General features: G+C 49.5%; 1 protein-coding gene across 1 annotated transcript; it reads left to right on the forward strand.

Moving 5' to 3' along the window:
- The first annotated feature begins 488 nt into the window (after positions 1-488).
- HLX (H2.0-like homeobox) lies at positions 489-5,633 on the forward strand. Its single transcript, XM_006869716.1, has 4 exons — positions 489-1,276; positions 2,252-2,431; positions 3,144-3,328; positions 5,166-5,633. The coding sequence occupies exons 1-4, from the start codon at positions 703-705 to the stop codon at positions 5,631-5,633; spliced, it is 1,407 nt and encodes a 468-aa protein (XP_006869778.1). The 5' UTR covers positions 489-702.
- The last annotated feature ends 9,599 nt before the right edge of the window (positions 5,634-15,232 follow it).

Consider the following 15,232-nt stretch of genomic DNA (forward strand, 5'->3'; position numbering starts at 1 on the left):
CGAAGCCCCTGGAGCCTCCACCGAGACCCAACGCTGTCGGAGCAAGAGATACAGAACCGGGTTCAGCCCACGCGGTCGCAACAAACACTTTGGCGTGGCCTAGGCGGGACTGGGCAGGCGGGCCACGCCCCCTCTTTCCCCAAATCCCCTCTACTCCGGGCTCCTATTGGTCACAAGGATGGCCAATGAGCACGCGGATCGAGGTCCTACCGCAGGTCTGACTCGAAAGCTCTTGCCAAAACTTTGGGAGTTTTTAAAAGAGGAGGTTTTTTTTTTAACTTTTTTTTTTTTTTTAAACTAACGGATTATTATTGTTGTTATTTTAAATTTAGCTCTCAAGGTTTAGTTGTTTGGGTTTTTCTTTCGGGGTTTGGCCCTGTCTCTCCGCAACGCCTGTCCGCTTCTCCGCACCGCCATCCCAGCCAGCGCCCCTAACTCTCCTACCGACCGCTGGGAGCGCGGGCGCCGCGCCGCCTCTAAAGTGAGGCCAGGGGCCAAGACAGTGACCCGCCGAAATCCGGCCCTCGCCTGCTTCTTCGGCGGCGCTAGGGCTCTCCGGCCTCTCTTCAGACCGGGCGGAGAAGCGAAAGCAGATCGTCCTCCGCTGGGCCGCCTCCTCCTCCGCGGCTTTGCGCGCCCTTCCCGAGCACCCGCCCGCCGGGCCTGGGGAGCAGCGGCGGCTGCCCTGCGCGCCTCGCCAGGATGTTCGCCGCCGGGCTGGCTCCCTTCTACGCCTCCAATTTCAGTCTCTGGTCGGCCGCTTATTGCTCATCGGCGGGCCCCGGCGGCTGCTCCTTCTCCCTGGACCCCGCCGCCGTCAAGAAGCCCTCTTTCTGCATCGCAGACATTCTGCACGCCGGCGTTGGGGAGCCGGGGGCGGCCCCAGAGGGCCTGGCGGGAGTCTCGGCTGCCGCCCTCACTGAGCACTTGGGCTTGGTTCACCCGCACGCCTCTTTCCAATCTGCCGCCAGGTCCCCACTTCGACCCACCCCAGTAGTGGCGCCCTCGGAAGTCCCGGCTGGCTTCCCGCAGCGGCTGTCTCCGCTCTCAGCTGCTTACCACCATCATCACCCACAGCAACAACAACAGCAACAACAACCTCCTCCATCCCGGGCCGGCGTTCTGCAGCCCCAGGGCGCAGGGGCGCGAGTGGCCCCGAATCCACTCCAAAGCGGCTCGGTCCCGGCTCCCTCCAGCAAAGACCTCAAGTTTGGAATTGACCGCATTTTATCTGCAGAATTCGATCCAAAAGTCAAGGAAGGCAACACGCTAAGAGGTAGGTCTAGGACAGGCCTCTCTGACAGAGGCTCGGACTCTTTTCTAAGATGCCGGGTCGGATTGGGGTGCCTGTTAGTGTTTCTCATCGTTAAAGAAAAACAGGTAAAATGGGGAGAAGGAAATCAAGTGTAGAAAAACTACGAAAATTTAGACCTAAAATGATCTACCTACTCTATGTACAAAAATCTTAATTGATTTCAGGATGACTTTTATAAGATTCGGCACATAATCAGTATTCATAAAAAAGGTAGTTGTAAATATTTTCTGACATCTCTATTATCTGTTCGTGGTTTTAATTACATTTCTAGAGACAAACCCACTTCCGTCGATTCCGAATCATAGAGACACTATAGGAAAGAACAGAATTGCCCCCAAAGGGTTTTTCCGAGGCTGTAAGTCTTAGAGCGAAGCAGTCGGCCACATCTTTCTCCAGCCATATAGAGAGACAGAACTACGTTTTCTGCTCTGGGGATCATTTTCTCTTCCACATGTCTAATTTCTAGTGAAATCCGACCCAATAAATATATTCAGCAAAGCCAGTGCTCTAAACTCCCAGGAGAGTATTGTTGTTGTTGTTGTTAATGCCCTGGAGTAGGTTCCGAGTCTGTAAATCTTTATGGGAGCAGAAAGCCGCATCTTTCTCCGACGGTACAGCTGGTAGTTTTGAACTGCTGACCGTGAGATTAACGGAGTGTGGAATTCCTGGAAGGCACCTGAAAGTGATGGTGTTGTGGCACTTTTCTGTAAATCCTTTCCTTGCCACATGCGTGGATGTGGACGTGAAACAGGAGCATTTTTCTGCGGCGCCTCTTGGTAACTGTCAGGAGCGTGATTTCGGCAGAGAGCTGGGGATCTCTTGTGATTTGGCCCCAGGAAAACCGAACCTAGGCAAGGGGAAGGGGATGAACAAATCAACTTTGAGAATGTGTATTTGTCTGAAGTATAACCAGAGATCCTTTTCCTCCATGCTCAGATCTCACCTCCCTGCTCACAGGCGGGCGGCCTGCTGGGATGCATCTCCCCGGCCTGCAGCCTTCTGCCGGCCAGTTCTTCGCCTCTCTAGAACCTATTAACGAGGCTTCTGCTATCCTGAGTCCCTTAAGTTCGAACACGAGAAATTCAGTTCAGCATCAGTTTCAAGACACGTTTCCAGGTATGAAAACCCTCCCTCCCCCAAGCAAGCAATGGCCCCACGGACAGGTCAGGTCCACTGACAGAAATCTCAGACGGGTGAACCGGTGTCGCAATTCGGGAGTTGGTGCAGGAAGAAACCCAGTCAGAAGAGAGAAACCAAAAGATTTCTCAGCTAGCCAGTGCACACTCCAAATGGCTCCCTGGGGAAAGCGGTAGGGGAGCCTGTGGAAACTGAGCGGGACTGTGTGCGTGGCAGAGTGGGCTAGGGGAGGTTTTCCTTGGTCTTTCTCAGTGTCTCAGCTGCAAGTTTGTTGCAGCATCAACATACACACATTTTATTATGACCTCAAACACTGGGGCCCTGTGAGGCAAGATTCTGTCTGGACCAGACAGCACACTTAGTACACATATGTGCACACACACACACACACACACAATAGAGATAAGAGGCAGTCATCTCTAGATCCTTCAAATCCGAGGGACATTTTTTTCCATGTGCCTGATGGCCACGCGCTAGGATTACTTTTTCCTCTTGGAATTAATCTGCAAAGGAGAAGTTTCTCCACTCCACAGTTGCTTTAGGCCTTCCAACGATTAACAGCAAAACAATTCCTTCTTAACGATACCATTCCAGATGTGCATGAAGGGCTTTCTTGGCAGACTTTTTGCACTCATACACATGCAAATAAAGTCCTGTGTCTTATTTCTTTCCTGCTTGCCTGCCCAACCAGGGCCCTATGCCGTGCTCACAAAGGATACCATGCCACAGACCTACAAGAGAAAGCGCTCGTGGTCACGGGCTGTCTTCTCCAATCTGCAGAGGAAAGGCCTGGAGAAACGGTTTGAGATCCAGAAGTACGTGACCAAGCCAGACAGAAAGCAACTGGCAGCGATGCTGGGTCTCACTGATGCGCAGGTAAGCTAGCTGCAATGCACAGGATCCTCGGGTGGGTGGCAGCACCTGGCCTAGTCCCTAGGGACCCTGTAACCCTGACAAAGCCCTTTCCTTTAGCAGAAACACCAAGCCTAGAATTTTAGAGGCTTTGTGGACTTCACAATTTGGAGCAGAAAGACAGAAGATAGGGGAGAAAGGGCAAAAAGAATAGTCCATCACCAAAAATGTCAATAAGCACTGCTTGTTTATTTTGGCCAATTGAAAGAATTGCTGAGAAAACAAATAGGCCATGGGAGATAATAACTATGTGCTCAAATCTAGTGTACTTCAATGTACGAGAGTTTATTTCGGAAGACATTAAAAAAGAACAACAAAAAACCCCACCAGAATCAAGAAATTGTTCTTTTTTTGCTCCCTCCTCTCCTGCCCTCCTTGTCTCCTCCTCCTCCCGCTGCTGGATTGTGAAATCCCTAGTTGTGAGGAAGTGAAAACATCATTTCAAACGGAATTACTTAGCCCTAGTAGGGGAGCACTCCACTTGGAGTGACCAAAGCCAATCCGATTTTTAAAAGATGTAGGCTGTGGAGAAAGACCCCATCTAGTTAGGAGAGAGGGTAAAGGTGAAAGGGAGAGAAAGATTTTCTTAGAAAATGAAAGAGCATTTTAGCAGGTTTGGCTTACTTTTTATCTCCAAGATAACAGGAAATCTGTGCCTGAATTCAATTTTTGTCTTTTCTTCAAATTTAAGAACCTGGCTCTTAAATTTTTTTTTTTTTTAATTTGAGAATAGAAGTGTCAAGGTTGTTTCATATCCTATGGCAGTGGTCCTTGATCCCTCAGAGCCGATTTTCTTACCTCAGTAGCTGAGAGCGCATGACATTTTCTTAGCTTTCTGGGTCTGGGCTTCTGTGCTTTTCTGTCCTCCATTACACAACACCCCACCCCAGCATACACACTAGAAGAACAAGCCCAGCCATTTTCCACCAGCTGTGGATGTTATTTTTAAAAGGGAAGCTGGAACTTGTATCCCTGAGGGGATCGGACATATTTATATCGATTCTCTGCCCCATCTTTACCCCTTCCTCCACTTTGCACACGTTTAATTCCAGTGTTTTCTGAGCCCCAACAGAATTAATGTATTCCTGTAGAAGTGGGGTCCTTAGCCCCCCATCCCTTGCAAACTTGTAAGGAAAATATCTTCTGCTGAAGGCCCAGCAGTGCCCACACTTTTCTCTCCCTTTCTGCTTCCCACGGTTCTTCTTAAAAATAATCGCTTTGGTAGGAATTCTTAACATTGGTTCACCAGACCCTTGAGTCTGCAAAATTTGGGGTGTATGTGCATTGGGGAGAGGCAGAGGTCCACAGTTTAATTAGTTTCCTGATTTAAGTGGAGTTAAGCTCTGGTAGCATAGTGGTTACGATTCCAATCGGGCTGCAAACCTCAGGGACAGCAGTTCAAAACTACCAGCTGTTCCGCTGGAGAAAGATGAGGCTTCCTGCTCCAGTAAAGATTTACAGCCTCAGAAACCCTGTACAGGGTCGCTATGGGTCGGAACCAACTCCACGGCACATAACAACAACAAGATACACAATTTACAGAAGAGATCTCTTTAGTTAGGTGTGGGGTGCAATAATCTGCCTTTCCTACAGCACCCAGGCTATTTCGTGCACAAGCCACGTTTTGAGAAACAGCCCTAGAAGGTTCTGGTGGCGATGATTGGGCCCCTGCTCCGCTCTGTGCCGCAGGGTCCTTGATCGGTGCTTTCCTGAGACAGGGAGCAACAGCTCAAGGACAAGAGCGAGCCTGCGTCTCATCGCGGCGTGTACCTTCTTTTCTCTTCCGTTGGTCCGCGCGCAGGTGAAGGTGTGGTTCCAGAACCGGCGGATGAAGTGGCGGCACTCCAAGGAGGCCCAGGCCCAGAAAGATAAGGACAAAGAGGCGGCCGAGAAACCATCAGGTGGAAGCCAGGTTTTCGACGGCGAGCAGGACGAAAGGAGCCCCAGTCGCTCAGAGGGCGAGGCTGAGAGCGAGAGCAGCGACTCGGAGTCCCTGGATATGGCCCCCAGCGACACAGAGCGGACTGAAGGCGCTGAGCGGTCTCTGCATCAAACAACCGTTATCAAGGCCTCGTCCGCTGGCGCCCTCGTCACCGCCAGCAGTGGTGGGGGCGGCGGCGGCGGCGGCAGCGGCAGCAGTTTTAGTTTCAGCAGCGCCAGCAGCCTTGGCACCAGCAGCTCCTCGGAGACGCCCTCCGCTCCCCAGCCCACCTGCAGTAACACTCCCCAAAGCCCGGAGCCTGCCCCAGCGCCGCAGGGCAGCCTATAGACTGTGTAAGGACGGAGGGCCCGGCCGCTGATCTGTGCCAACTTTATGCCGGTGGCCGGGCCAGGGCTGGGGACCTAGCGGCGGAGCTTTTTCCGTGGGTTCACCGATCGCCCCACCCCTGGCCGCAGCCTGCCCTGACAGAACGGTGGAAGGTCTTTGTAGCCCAGCCAAGGACCTCAAAGCCAGCCACACTGCTTCTCCCCAGAAACTAACAGCTCGCACTATGAAGTGTCTGGCTGAACCATTCTTCCTTCCCACCAGGGGTCGTGGCGCAAAGAAATGCACGGAGGCCTCAAACTTGTAAATAAAATGTTTACTATGGTTTGTAAAGGACGCTTGGCTTGCTGGGGCGACGCTGTTGTTGTTAAGGCTCCGGGTGCTAAAGAATGTTGCAGCTTGAGTGGGAAAGAGTGGGATAGGGCTGGATGGAGCTTGTGTATAGAGATACACGACTTCAAGTCCACATTGTTCAGACACTGAGGCTGGGGTTTAGAGGTTGCGTCGATTCTAGAGTTCTCGTTACCCTGCGTCATTCGCCGCCGAATGCGCGCTGCGCGGCCCTGGGAGTGATCTAGGAGCACAGCCGGCGAAGGAATCCGTTAGGCTCCTTTCGTAAATGGCTTCCCTACCTGGAGTCTGGACGCGATGGTGTGTGTGCGTTGTTTTCCTGGGCTCTGGAGTTTACCAAGTTCAAGCGGAGAAGTTGAGGTTCTGGACTAGATTAATCCAGTCAAAGACAATGCTTACTCACTTACTCAGGGCTGGGTACCGAAGAACTGAGGGACTCTGTCTGGGGGCAACCTTCCCTTTGCTTGGGGATGGGATAGAGGATAGGGCGACGAGGCAGATAAGGTAGTAGCATAGAGGGAAAGACGGGCACAGTCACAGCGGCTGGGACGGGAAGCCCCCTCCCCCTCTCCGGGGTCCTAGAGCCGAGACCACGGTTTTAAAGACGCCAGAACAATCAATGCACTGTGGGGAAGGACACTTACTCAAGAAGACACTGAGGCAGAGCCCCAACCAGAACCTAGACCGCCTGTTCCATATATGGTCAGTGATGAGGCTACAAACGGAGCCCTTCAACAATCTAACTTTGGAACAGCTCTGAGCTGTCTTAAGCTTAACCAGTTTTGAGGCACCTATCCCATCATATCGAGGGGAGGGAGGGTTGAGTTAGGGGGAATGGTGGGGAGGGAGGGACTAGTCATTTTGGCCTCACTGCTGCTGTTTTTCTGAAAATACCAGAGTCAGTCCCTTTTCGAGAGCTGTCCTACCCCGCTTTCCTTACCTGGAAACTCTCAGTTGGTGTAACTTCTTTTGAGAGACTTAAAAACAATCGACATTCCGGACAAATCCTCAACATTCCAGTCTATTTTGCCTTTACCTTGGAGAGAGAGCAAGGCATCTCACAAGTCCACTACTCTGCCCGGTAGTGTGTTCTAGGGGAGAGCACTTTGCGGAGAATGTTCCTGCAGAGATGCTGAGGTCAGAGAGCCCAGGAAGCAACTTGTGTAGTCTGGCTACCAGGGTGAGAGGGCTCTGATCTCTCTTCACTTCGCCCCTATTTCCACCCATTCCCTGATTGCTATCTGAGAGTCTCTGTTCCAGACTTGCAGGTCTCCAGGGGTCCAGTGAAACTCAAGATCCACTCCTTGTTGGGTTACATACAGACAGATGTATAGGCAAGTGCCAGGAGGTAAGATTGGCTGTCCTCTGCCCCCAGTCAACTCTCCAAGCTCAGAAGCCCTACTGAACGCCTGGAAGAATGCACCCAGAGAGTTGGAGGGGGAGGGAGCAAATGAATAGGAAGATTCGAAGAGACTAGAAAGATAGAGTGCAGCGCTTCATGAAGGATCCCTAGTTAACTGGGAGCAAGAACCAAAGTCTAGTTTCTAATACCCTTCAGGGTGAGGACAGCCTCCCTGCCTGCCAGGCTCCAGCCTTCTGCAGGCTCTTCTTCCAGAACTGAGGGATTGTCTCTCTACTTCAGTTTTGCCATGATTATTGACATTAATTTCCTCCAACTCCTCAAATACCCAATTTCCAGAACTTGAATGTCCCAAGGATGTCAGGTTTTGAGGTACTTAAATTCAATCTAGCGTTAAGGAGAATAAGGCACCTGCATATATACCTAATTGAGAAGGGAGTTCCGGAGGGAAGGGTGCTTTATTCAAACAGCAGTTACACTGGCACCTCAGAGGGTGTCCGAGTTTCCCTTAGAGTGAGGGACTTTTGAAACGGAAGGAACCCCTTTTACAGGCATAGTCATGACATGGTCTTCATTCTGGTGACTTCTCCAGGCCAGGGGGCCAAGCGGGGAGGTTGTGAAGTTGAGGAGTGGAATTCAGTGACCCAAACTTTGGGCATCTGGGTTGCCTCAGGGGCCTGATGTTCTTCTAGGGCTCTCAGGAGGCGCCTGTTCGTCAACCCATCCTCCATTCCTTACCATTTCCCCAAATGAAACTCTAGCGAGACGTTGGAATTCTTCCATAATAACATAAGAAATGGAATATCACAAGTCCTGGAGAAGTTAACTTGGAGGAGGAATAGCCGCAGGATGGTGGTGCCTCTCTGGGCGGCAGGCAGTAGTGGCGGGGAGGAAAATCTGCATTCCCGGTATCTTCTCCTGATTCCTGGCTACTTGCTAAAATCCCAGGTCCAGCAATCATCTGGGCAAATCTTGACGCTAGGCAGCTGGTGAAACTAGAAAGTCCTGAATTTAATCAAGATCAAAGATTCTGGGACAGGGAAGAGAAGGCTAAACTCCCGAAGGTTCGCGAACGTCAGGCTTGTAGAGTGGTTTGCAAGACTTGCTGCAGAAGGCCTGTGCGCTCTTGGTGCGCTCAGAACCGAGGGGCGCCCCTGCCCCTCGCGCCACGGCGCCACGCAGAGTAGCGCTTTTCTGAAAGTGGGAGTAGCTGCTCCGAGCAGGCTCTATCTTGACAGCTAGAGTCATTTCGGCATACTATGGTCTTCGGTAACAAGGCTACAAAGGCCAGCGCATGACAAGCAGAGGGGCAGAGCGATGGCGACCTGAGCACGTCTCAGGGGTGGGGGGACGGAAACGTAAAAATCCAACATCGTTTCCAGACCCGTGAAACCGCGCGCGGGTATACACATACCGGTATCACAATCCTATATACATGCAGCACAGGCGCACATACCCACAGTCTGAGACCTGACACTAGAGGCGTGTCTAGGAAAATAGTAACCTAGAGCAATTAGATTTAAATTGCGCTCACAGCAAGGAATGGAAATTGAGCGTGGGTTTGAACCACCTACCTTGTGGTTAGCAGTCCAATGCTTATCCTTCAGCGCCACACCTTTGTGGTTGTTATGTGCCATTGAGTCGGTTCCAATTCACAGCGACCCTGCCTAGGGTTTCCGAGGAGCGACTGGTGAGTTTGAACCATCGACCTAGCAGTTCAAACCAACCTTGAGGTTGAGTGTGCTGATCCTACTACACCACACGTGGGTTCCTTGGTGGTGGTTGTAGTGTGCCCTGGAGTAGGTTCCGACTCATACCTACCCTGCATAGGGTTTCTGAGGCTGTAAATATTTAAGGGAGCAGAAAGCCTTATCTTTCTCCCACAGAACCACTGGTAGTTTTGAACTGCTGATATTGAGATTAGCCGCCCAACTTGTAACCACTATGCTACCAGAGCTCCTTGTTGTTGTTGTTGTTGTTGTTGTTGTTAAGTACTGTGGAGTCGGTTCATAGTGACCCTGTCTGGTCCTAAGAACCATACAAATAAAATTCGTGATTCTCTTCAGAAATGCAAATCAAATCGAGGAGCCCAGGTACTTGTGTGACTGTGTGGTGTAAAAGTCTTACTGGAAAAGTTTCCTTGAGCTATGTTACACTGAAAGTAGGCACCACCTGTCTCTGTCAAAGATGAGCTGGAACATCAGTGTTGGAAGCTGAAGGGAGCCTGTTGCTGTCATAGCTCTGTGAACACCGAGTCCAAACCTGGCATGCTCCCTGGTTCATCAGAGAGAAGACTTGCTTCCCAGAGGTGCTAGCTAGGAGGCTGGGCAGGTGCTCCAACCAAGGAGATCACATCCTCCACCCCAACACACACACACACACACACACACACACACACACACACAGAGACAGAAAGAGAGAGAGAGAGAGAGAGAGAAAGAGAGAAAGCCAGAGTCCTGTACTTGAGGGAAGAAGAAAGAAGATTCCCTAACTCAGGTGGATACAAACCCTGCTCCATACCTCAATGGGAATTGGGAAGCCCAGTCTCTCTGGGATCTTTCCTGTGGCCCTCTCCCTACCCAGGGTCCGGACTGCAACTATAGCTGGCGGTGAATCTGAGAAGTACCAGCACTCTGCCTGTCTGGTCCGGAGCCAAGATACCCAGAAAGTAAGTGGCCTTGGTTTCAGCAGCCTGGGTGCACAGCAGCTGCTAGGAGCTTTGAGGTCCAGAGAGAACCATTGTGTGGACTTGGGCTGGAAAATGGGTAAGAACCATAATCTGCAGCCAGGGACTTTAGTCTGTCTGGCTTTATCCTGAGATTTAACCTCTTCTGTGATGCTAGCCTACCAGCCCCAGACCATTTGCAGACTCTGTGTGGGTGGAATGGCTTGGCTGTTTTGGAGCAAGAATGGACTTGAGAAGCCAGAAGTGGACATACCGCTTTCCTTTTCGTGGGCATTGGAAGCTCCACCCCCACCGTCCTTGGGGATTAGTCTACAAAGGAACCAGGGGCTTGACCTTCCCTATACTTTCTATGGATGCTGCTCTAAAGATGGCTTGTTGTTAAGTGCCATGGACTCATAGCGACCCTGTACAGGGTTTCTGAGGAATCGCTGGTGGGTTCAAACTGCTGACCTTGCGGTTAGCAGTCCAGTGCTTATTGGATTTCTAAACTCTCAGGACCATCGCATTCCTACCAAGTTAGGATTACAGAATGGGTGCTGTATACCTGACATATAAAAAATGGCAAGTTTAGCTTCAACTTTTCATGTAAGAGATTTTCATAAATCCCAATTTAAATATGTTCATGTTCCCATGTTGCTGATTGCCTAGCTGACAAAGACAAATGTCTTCACCTCCTCTCAGATAGCAAACCTGGCAACATACACTAACTGCCAAAGAGGGTGCATTGTAGGAATCCAGGTTGCTGCCACAGAGCCAGATACACTTTCTACTATTCCAATGAGCGCAGGATCACTAACTCCACAAGGGGTCCTTTGGCTGCTCTTTGGATCCCTTGTAAGGAGCTCAGAGAATCGCAGACCTTTGGGTCCCTTCATGACCCTTGACTTCTGCCACTTTTGAAACAAAAAGCAAAGATATCCATGCCAAGCAAGCTGAGAGAGGTGAAGACCAAGGTTTCCAGTAGAGTGTCAGTGTGCTAGGGCGCAGCTGATTAACCAGATTTCTGTCTGAATTATTCGAGCTTTTTAAAGAGCATATGAGGCTCAGCCACAGCAGAGAAGTGGGGGTTCCACTAGGTTGGCTTCCCTTTGTGTCCCACCCCCCAGCCCCACCCCCGTTGGTCCCTCTGGGCATCCTTCTTGGAGCTGACATTTATCCCACTCTCCAGACTACCTACCCCCCCACCCTTAGCAGCTTTAATTTTGCTATTGGTTTCTATGCACTATGTCAATCTGCTCTGTTCAAATGACCAAGCGTTACCACGTGCTTATGTTCGTCATAGCTTACACTGGTTTTCTGTGCAGGACATGGAGCTCTTTTGCGTACAGCGATCCTTCGCTCTCTCGATGTGCTCCAGCCAAGCCAGATTCATCTCAGATACCCAGCCTTCCTTCCTTCAAGACTAACCTAACTAGGAAAACAGCCTGCGGAGGTGGCAGTGCCACCTTTTCTGACACACACACACGCTCAGTGTTCCTGATTCTGGTGATCATCTGAGTCTCTCCAATGCCAGGAATAGGAAAGGATTGGAAAGAGTTTCTCTGATCCCTACCTGACATAGGAGGACCCAAGCTAGTTCTAGAGGCATTCATTCATTCGTTCACTAGTTATTAGCCTTGTAGTATTTATTTAAAATTTTTTGCTTCAGTTTTCCTAGTCTGTATAATGGGATATAATTAAAGTTCATTCTGGAAACCCTATATAGGGTCGCCGTGAGTCAGAATGGACCCTACAGCATTTAACAACAGCAACCTCATACTTGCAGTAAGAATTAATTGCTTAAATTTGAAATGAAACAGTGGATGGCATGCAACCAGCATATAGGCTTAGAAGTTATTATTATATTTCATGTAAACTTAGATGTTATTTTATTTCATCATCAATCCATTTATTCAAAGCTATATTTATTGTGATCCTCCTTTATTGAGTGATTGTGCAGCAGGGAAATAAAAGGGGGAAAAAGGGAAAGGAAAGAAAGACAATTCAAGACAATCCTTGCTCTCCAAGAAATTAAGCCTAAAACTGAGACTTGTGAATGAGATACAGTTTATAGAATGTCCCCAGGAAACCCTTTAAGGAGACATCACGAGCAATTGGATATGCCGCCTAGCCTGATGACATCTAGGGGTTGCTCTGTGTTCCTGTGACTACCTGAGGCACCCCACTGGCATGTTTGATGTTCCTGACACTTGGCCCAGCATCAGTTGCACATAACAGGCATTCAGTACATGCTTATAAGTGTGACTGGAAGTTACTCTTCAGAGTTGGATAGGGAAGAAACTAGAATTTTCTGACGCGGAGGATTTGAGGGCTGCTCCTTGGAAACCCTATACAGGGTCGCTATGGGTCGAAATCGACTTGACTGCACTTAACAACAACAGGAGGGGAAATATACGCCTGTGGTTGAGATTGTGTCAGGACAAAGGGCATTTATTGAGTTTTAGTGAGTCCTTAACTAACACAGGTAGAGAGTCTTCAAAATGGAAACCGGAAATTAACGTTCCCTTTAAAAGAAGACAGCACGGCAGGGCCGGGCTCTACTGAGAAGTTGGATAAATTTTAGGCTCTTGCATAGCACAAATACGATGCTTCCAAGTGTTTATTGACTAAGCGAATTATTGTGGTCCTTGTAGTTAATTTTGTTGTGGTTGTTGTTAAGTGCCTTGTTAAGAGTCGGTTCAGAGTCATAGCGACCCTGTATACGGTTTCCGGGGAACTGCTGATGGGTTTGAATCTCCCACCTTGTGGTTAGCAGTACAGTGCTTATGCTACAGCGCCACACCAGGACTCCTGTAGTTAATTCTAGCGCCTGTGAATGTTCAGTCAGGACGCTACCTAGTGATAACCCTGGGAGTGGACTTGAAGACCCCAATATCTGATTGAGGATACACAAGGGTCACCTACACTAAGGCCATTTCAGAACCGAAAGAGAACCATTTCACCGAAGTGTTTGATACATACAACCCAAACGATCTTGTGGGCAAGTCAGTCTTCAGTGTAACGTGAAGGTAACACCATTAACCTCATTTTGTATGTGGAAACCCACCCACTGAAAGTTTCAATTGCTAGTACTTCAACAAGTTTTCTGTGTTCCTGCGGGCATCTCCCGCCCCCTGCCTCAGGCCGCGCGCGGCGTTGGAATCAGTAGGAGCCTCCCTGGCACTGAAAAGGTCAGTGGGGTGAGGGGGAGAATCTATCCGAGGAGTAATTAGCCTCGGTGTGTTCGCAAGCGTTGGTTTGTTTCGCTGAACGCCAAAGTCACCCTATCCGCCACCCGCTAGAGACTGAAATATCCCAGTCTGCCAATTTCAGCCTCCCTTTGATTTGTAAGAGCGGTTTACTTTTGTTTCTGGGAATTGGGGTGAAAAGTGTACCAGGTACAGTTCCCAGAGAATGGTGGGAGCTCTAAAATGCGCAAAGAATACATGAACGAATGTACTAATGAGCCAATAGAATATCTTATCTTTCAGTCTCCACGTGCATGATGCCTGCCTCTAGATCCCTGGATGGAAAGTATCGCTCTCCACACCGTCTAAGGGAGTGTTCCTGGTACTTGGCGAGACGAGACTTTATTCGCCCCTGGCTCAGACAGTGTGGAAGTCTCACAGCTGAGGGCTTCGCGGGGTTCCGGGTCCTGCGCGGTTTCTGATTCCCAGCTCTTTGCTCCGGCTCTCTGGCTTCGCCCTCGCCACTGCTGGTCTGGACGCTGGGCCACGCCCAGAAGATTCTCCAGTGAGGCCGCCTGCGGTCGCTTAGAGAGATCCCGGCCTGGTTCCCTTCTTCCCGCTTCCCGTAATGTCCCTGCTTTCTGCGTGACTGAGAGCGCAGTTTAGTGGCTAAACAAAGTCAAACTAAAGACCTTGTGGATGACACACTTTTAAAACTGAATGTTCTATTCCCCGACAGCCTGGAGCTTCACTCTTCCTTGTGTTCTTTCTCGATCTGCGCTCCCCCCCACATCTTTTCTTTATGTTTTTTTTTTTTTTTAATTGTTCCTTTCCGCTCTCTGCCTTTGGGCTATACTACCTTCCTGGGACGTTTTATAGTCCGCTCGGGATTTTAAAAGAAGCTGTATTCCGCTAGCTCCTTTCTGTGCAAGTAACGCGGACGAGGTGGTGTTGTAGGTGTGTGGCTTGAGCCAAGGACTACCCGGCAGCTAGGCTGCTCCAGAGGTGGTGAATGTACCTTGCCTTTGAGCCAAATGTAACGAAATGTAACCATTTATTTTCAGTATTAAATAACTAGTGAACCCGCACAATTAAAAACAAACAAACAAAAAGACTCGCATATGCGCCATGCGCTCTAGAAATATAGCTTAAGGAACTGAGGGTGATGTGGCAGCGACACATGAACCACCCACACAGCCTCAGAACCGTACACCACACACACACACACACACACACACACACACACACACACACACACACTGTGCTGAGTCTGGTTCTGGATTACAGATCTTTGGTCGTGCAGGCTGGAGTGATCGGAAGGTACCCTGAGGCGCATCTTTCAAACGAACTGCGTTCTTTCCTTCCACTCAACTTTCTTTCTTCCCGCTTTTCCCATTGCAGATGTGTAGTCGAGTCTTAAGGAGACCCGTAAGATACGTCCCGAATCCTCTCCAGCTCTCTCGTTCTCCCTTCCGATCAATTTGCTTAGCAACCTGGAGGTAGACCAATGTTCCCTCCAGATAAATTAGCATTTCCAGTACACAGTATTCCCCGTATAGAGCCCAGAAACAGAAATGGGCACAGTGACTCTCCTGGCAAGCAAGTCACTTTAATAAATAAATGGAAATTGACTGCGGATGAGTCAACATTCGGAGTTTGCAATCACCCATGGTGGGTGGGTACAAGTGAAAAATGGAGGAAAAAGAAACATTTTTTGCACTCTTTGAGTTGAAAGTCTTTTATTATCTCATTTAACCTTCACAGCTACACTGGGCAGAAGATCTCTTTCTCCCTCAGAGATTAATTTTGGAATGCCAAGAGGTTAGCGGATTTGACAAAAGGGAATGGCTGAGTCTTTGACCCAGAAATCCACAGGTTTCTTGCCTCAACCCGCCAACTCATGGGTAGTTTAAAGAAAAAAATGTTCTCATTTTCGATGAAATACCCGGATTATCTCAAATATCGACTTTATATTTTGAGTGTAGACTCAGACACAGAAAAAGCTTTTCTGCAAAAAAAGTACTGGCTTACTACAAGA

This window comes from Chrysochloris asiatica, unplaced genomic scaffold, assembly GCF_000296735.1.
Source record: "Chrysochloris asiatica unplaced genomic scaffold, ChrAsi1.0 scaffold00133, whole genome shotgun sequence".
Lineage (NCBI taxonomy): Eukaryota > Metazoa > Chordata > Mammalia > Afrosoricida > Chrysochloridae > Chrysochloris > Chrysochloris asiatica.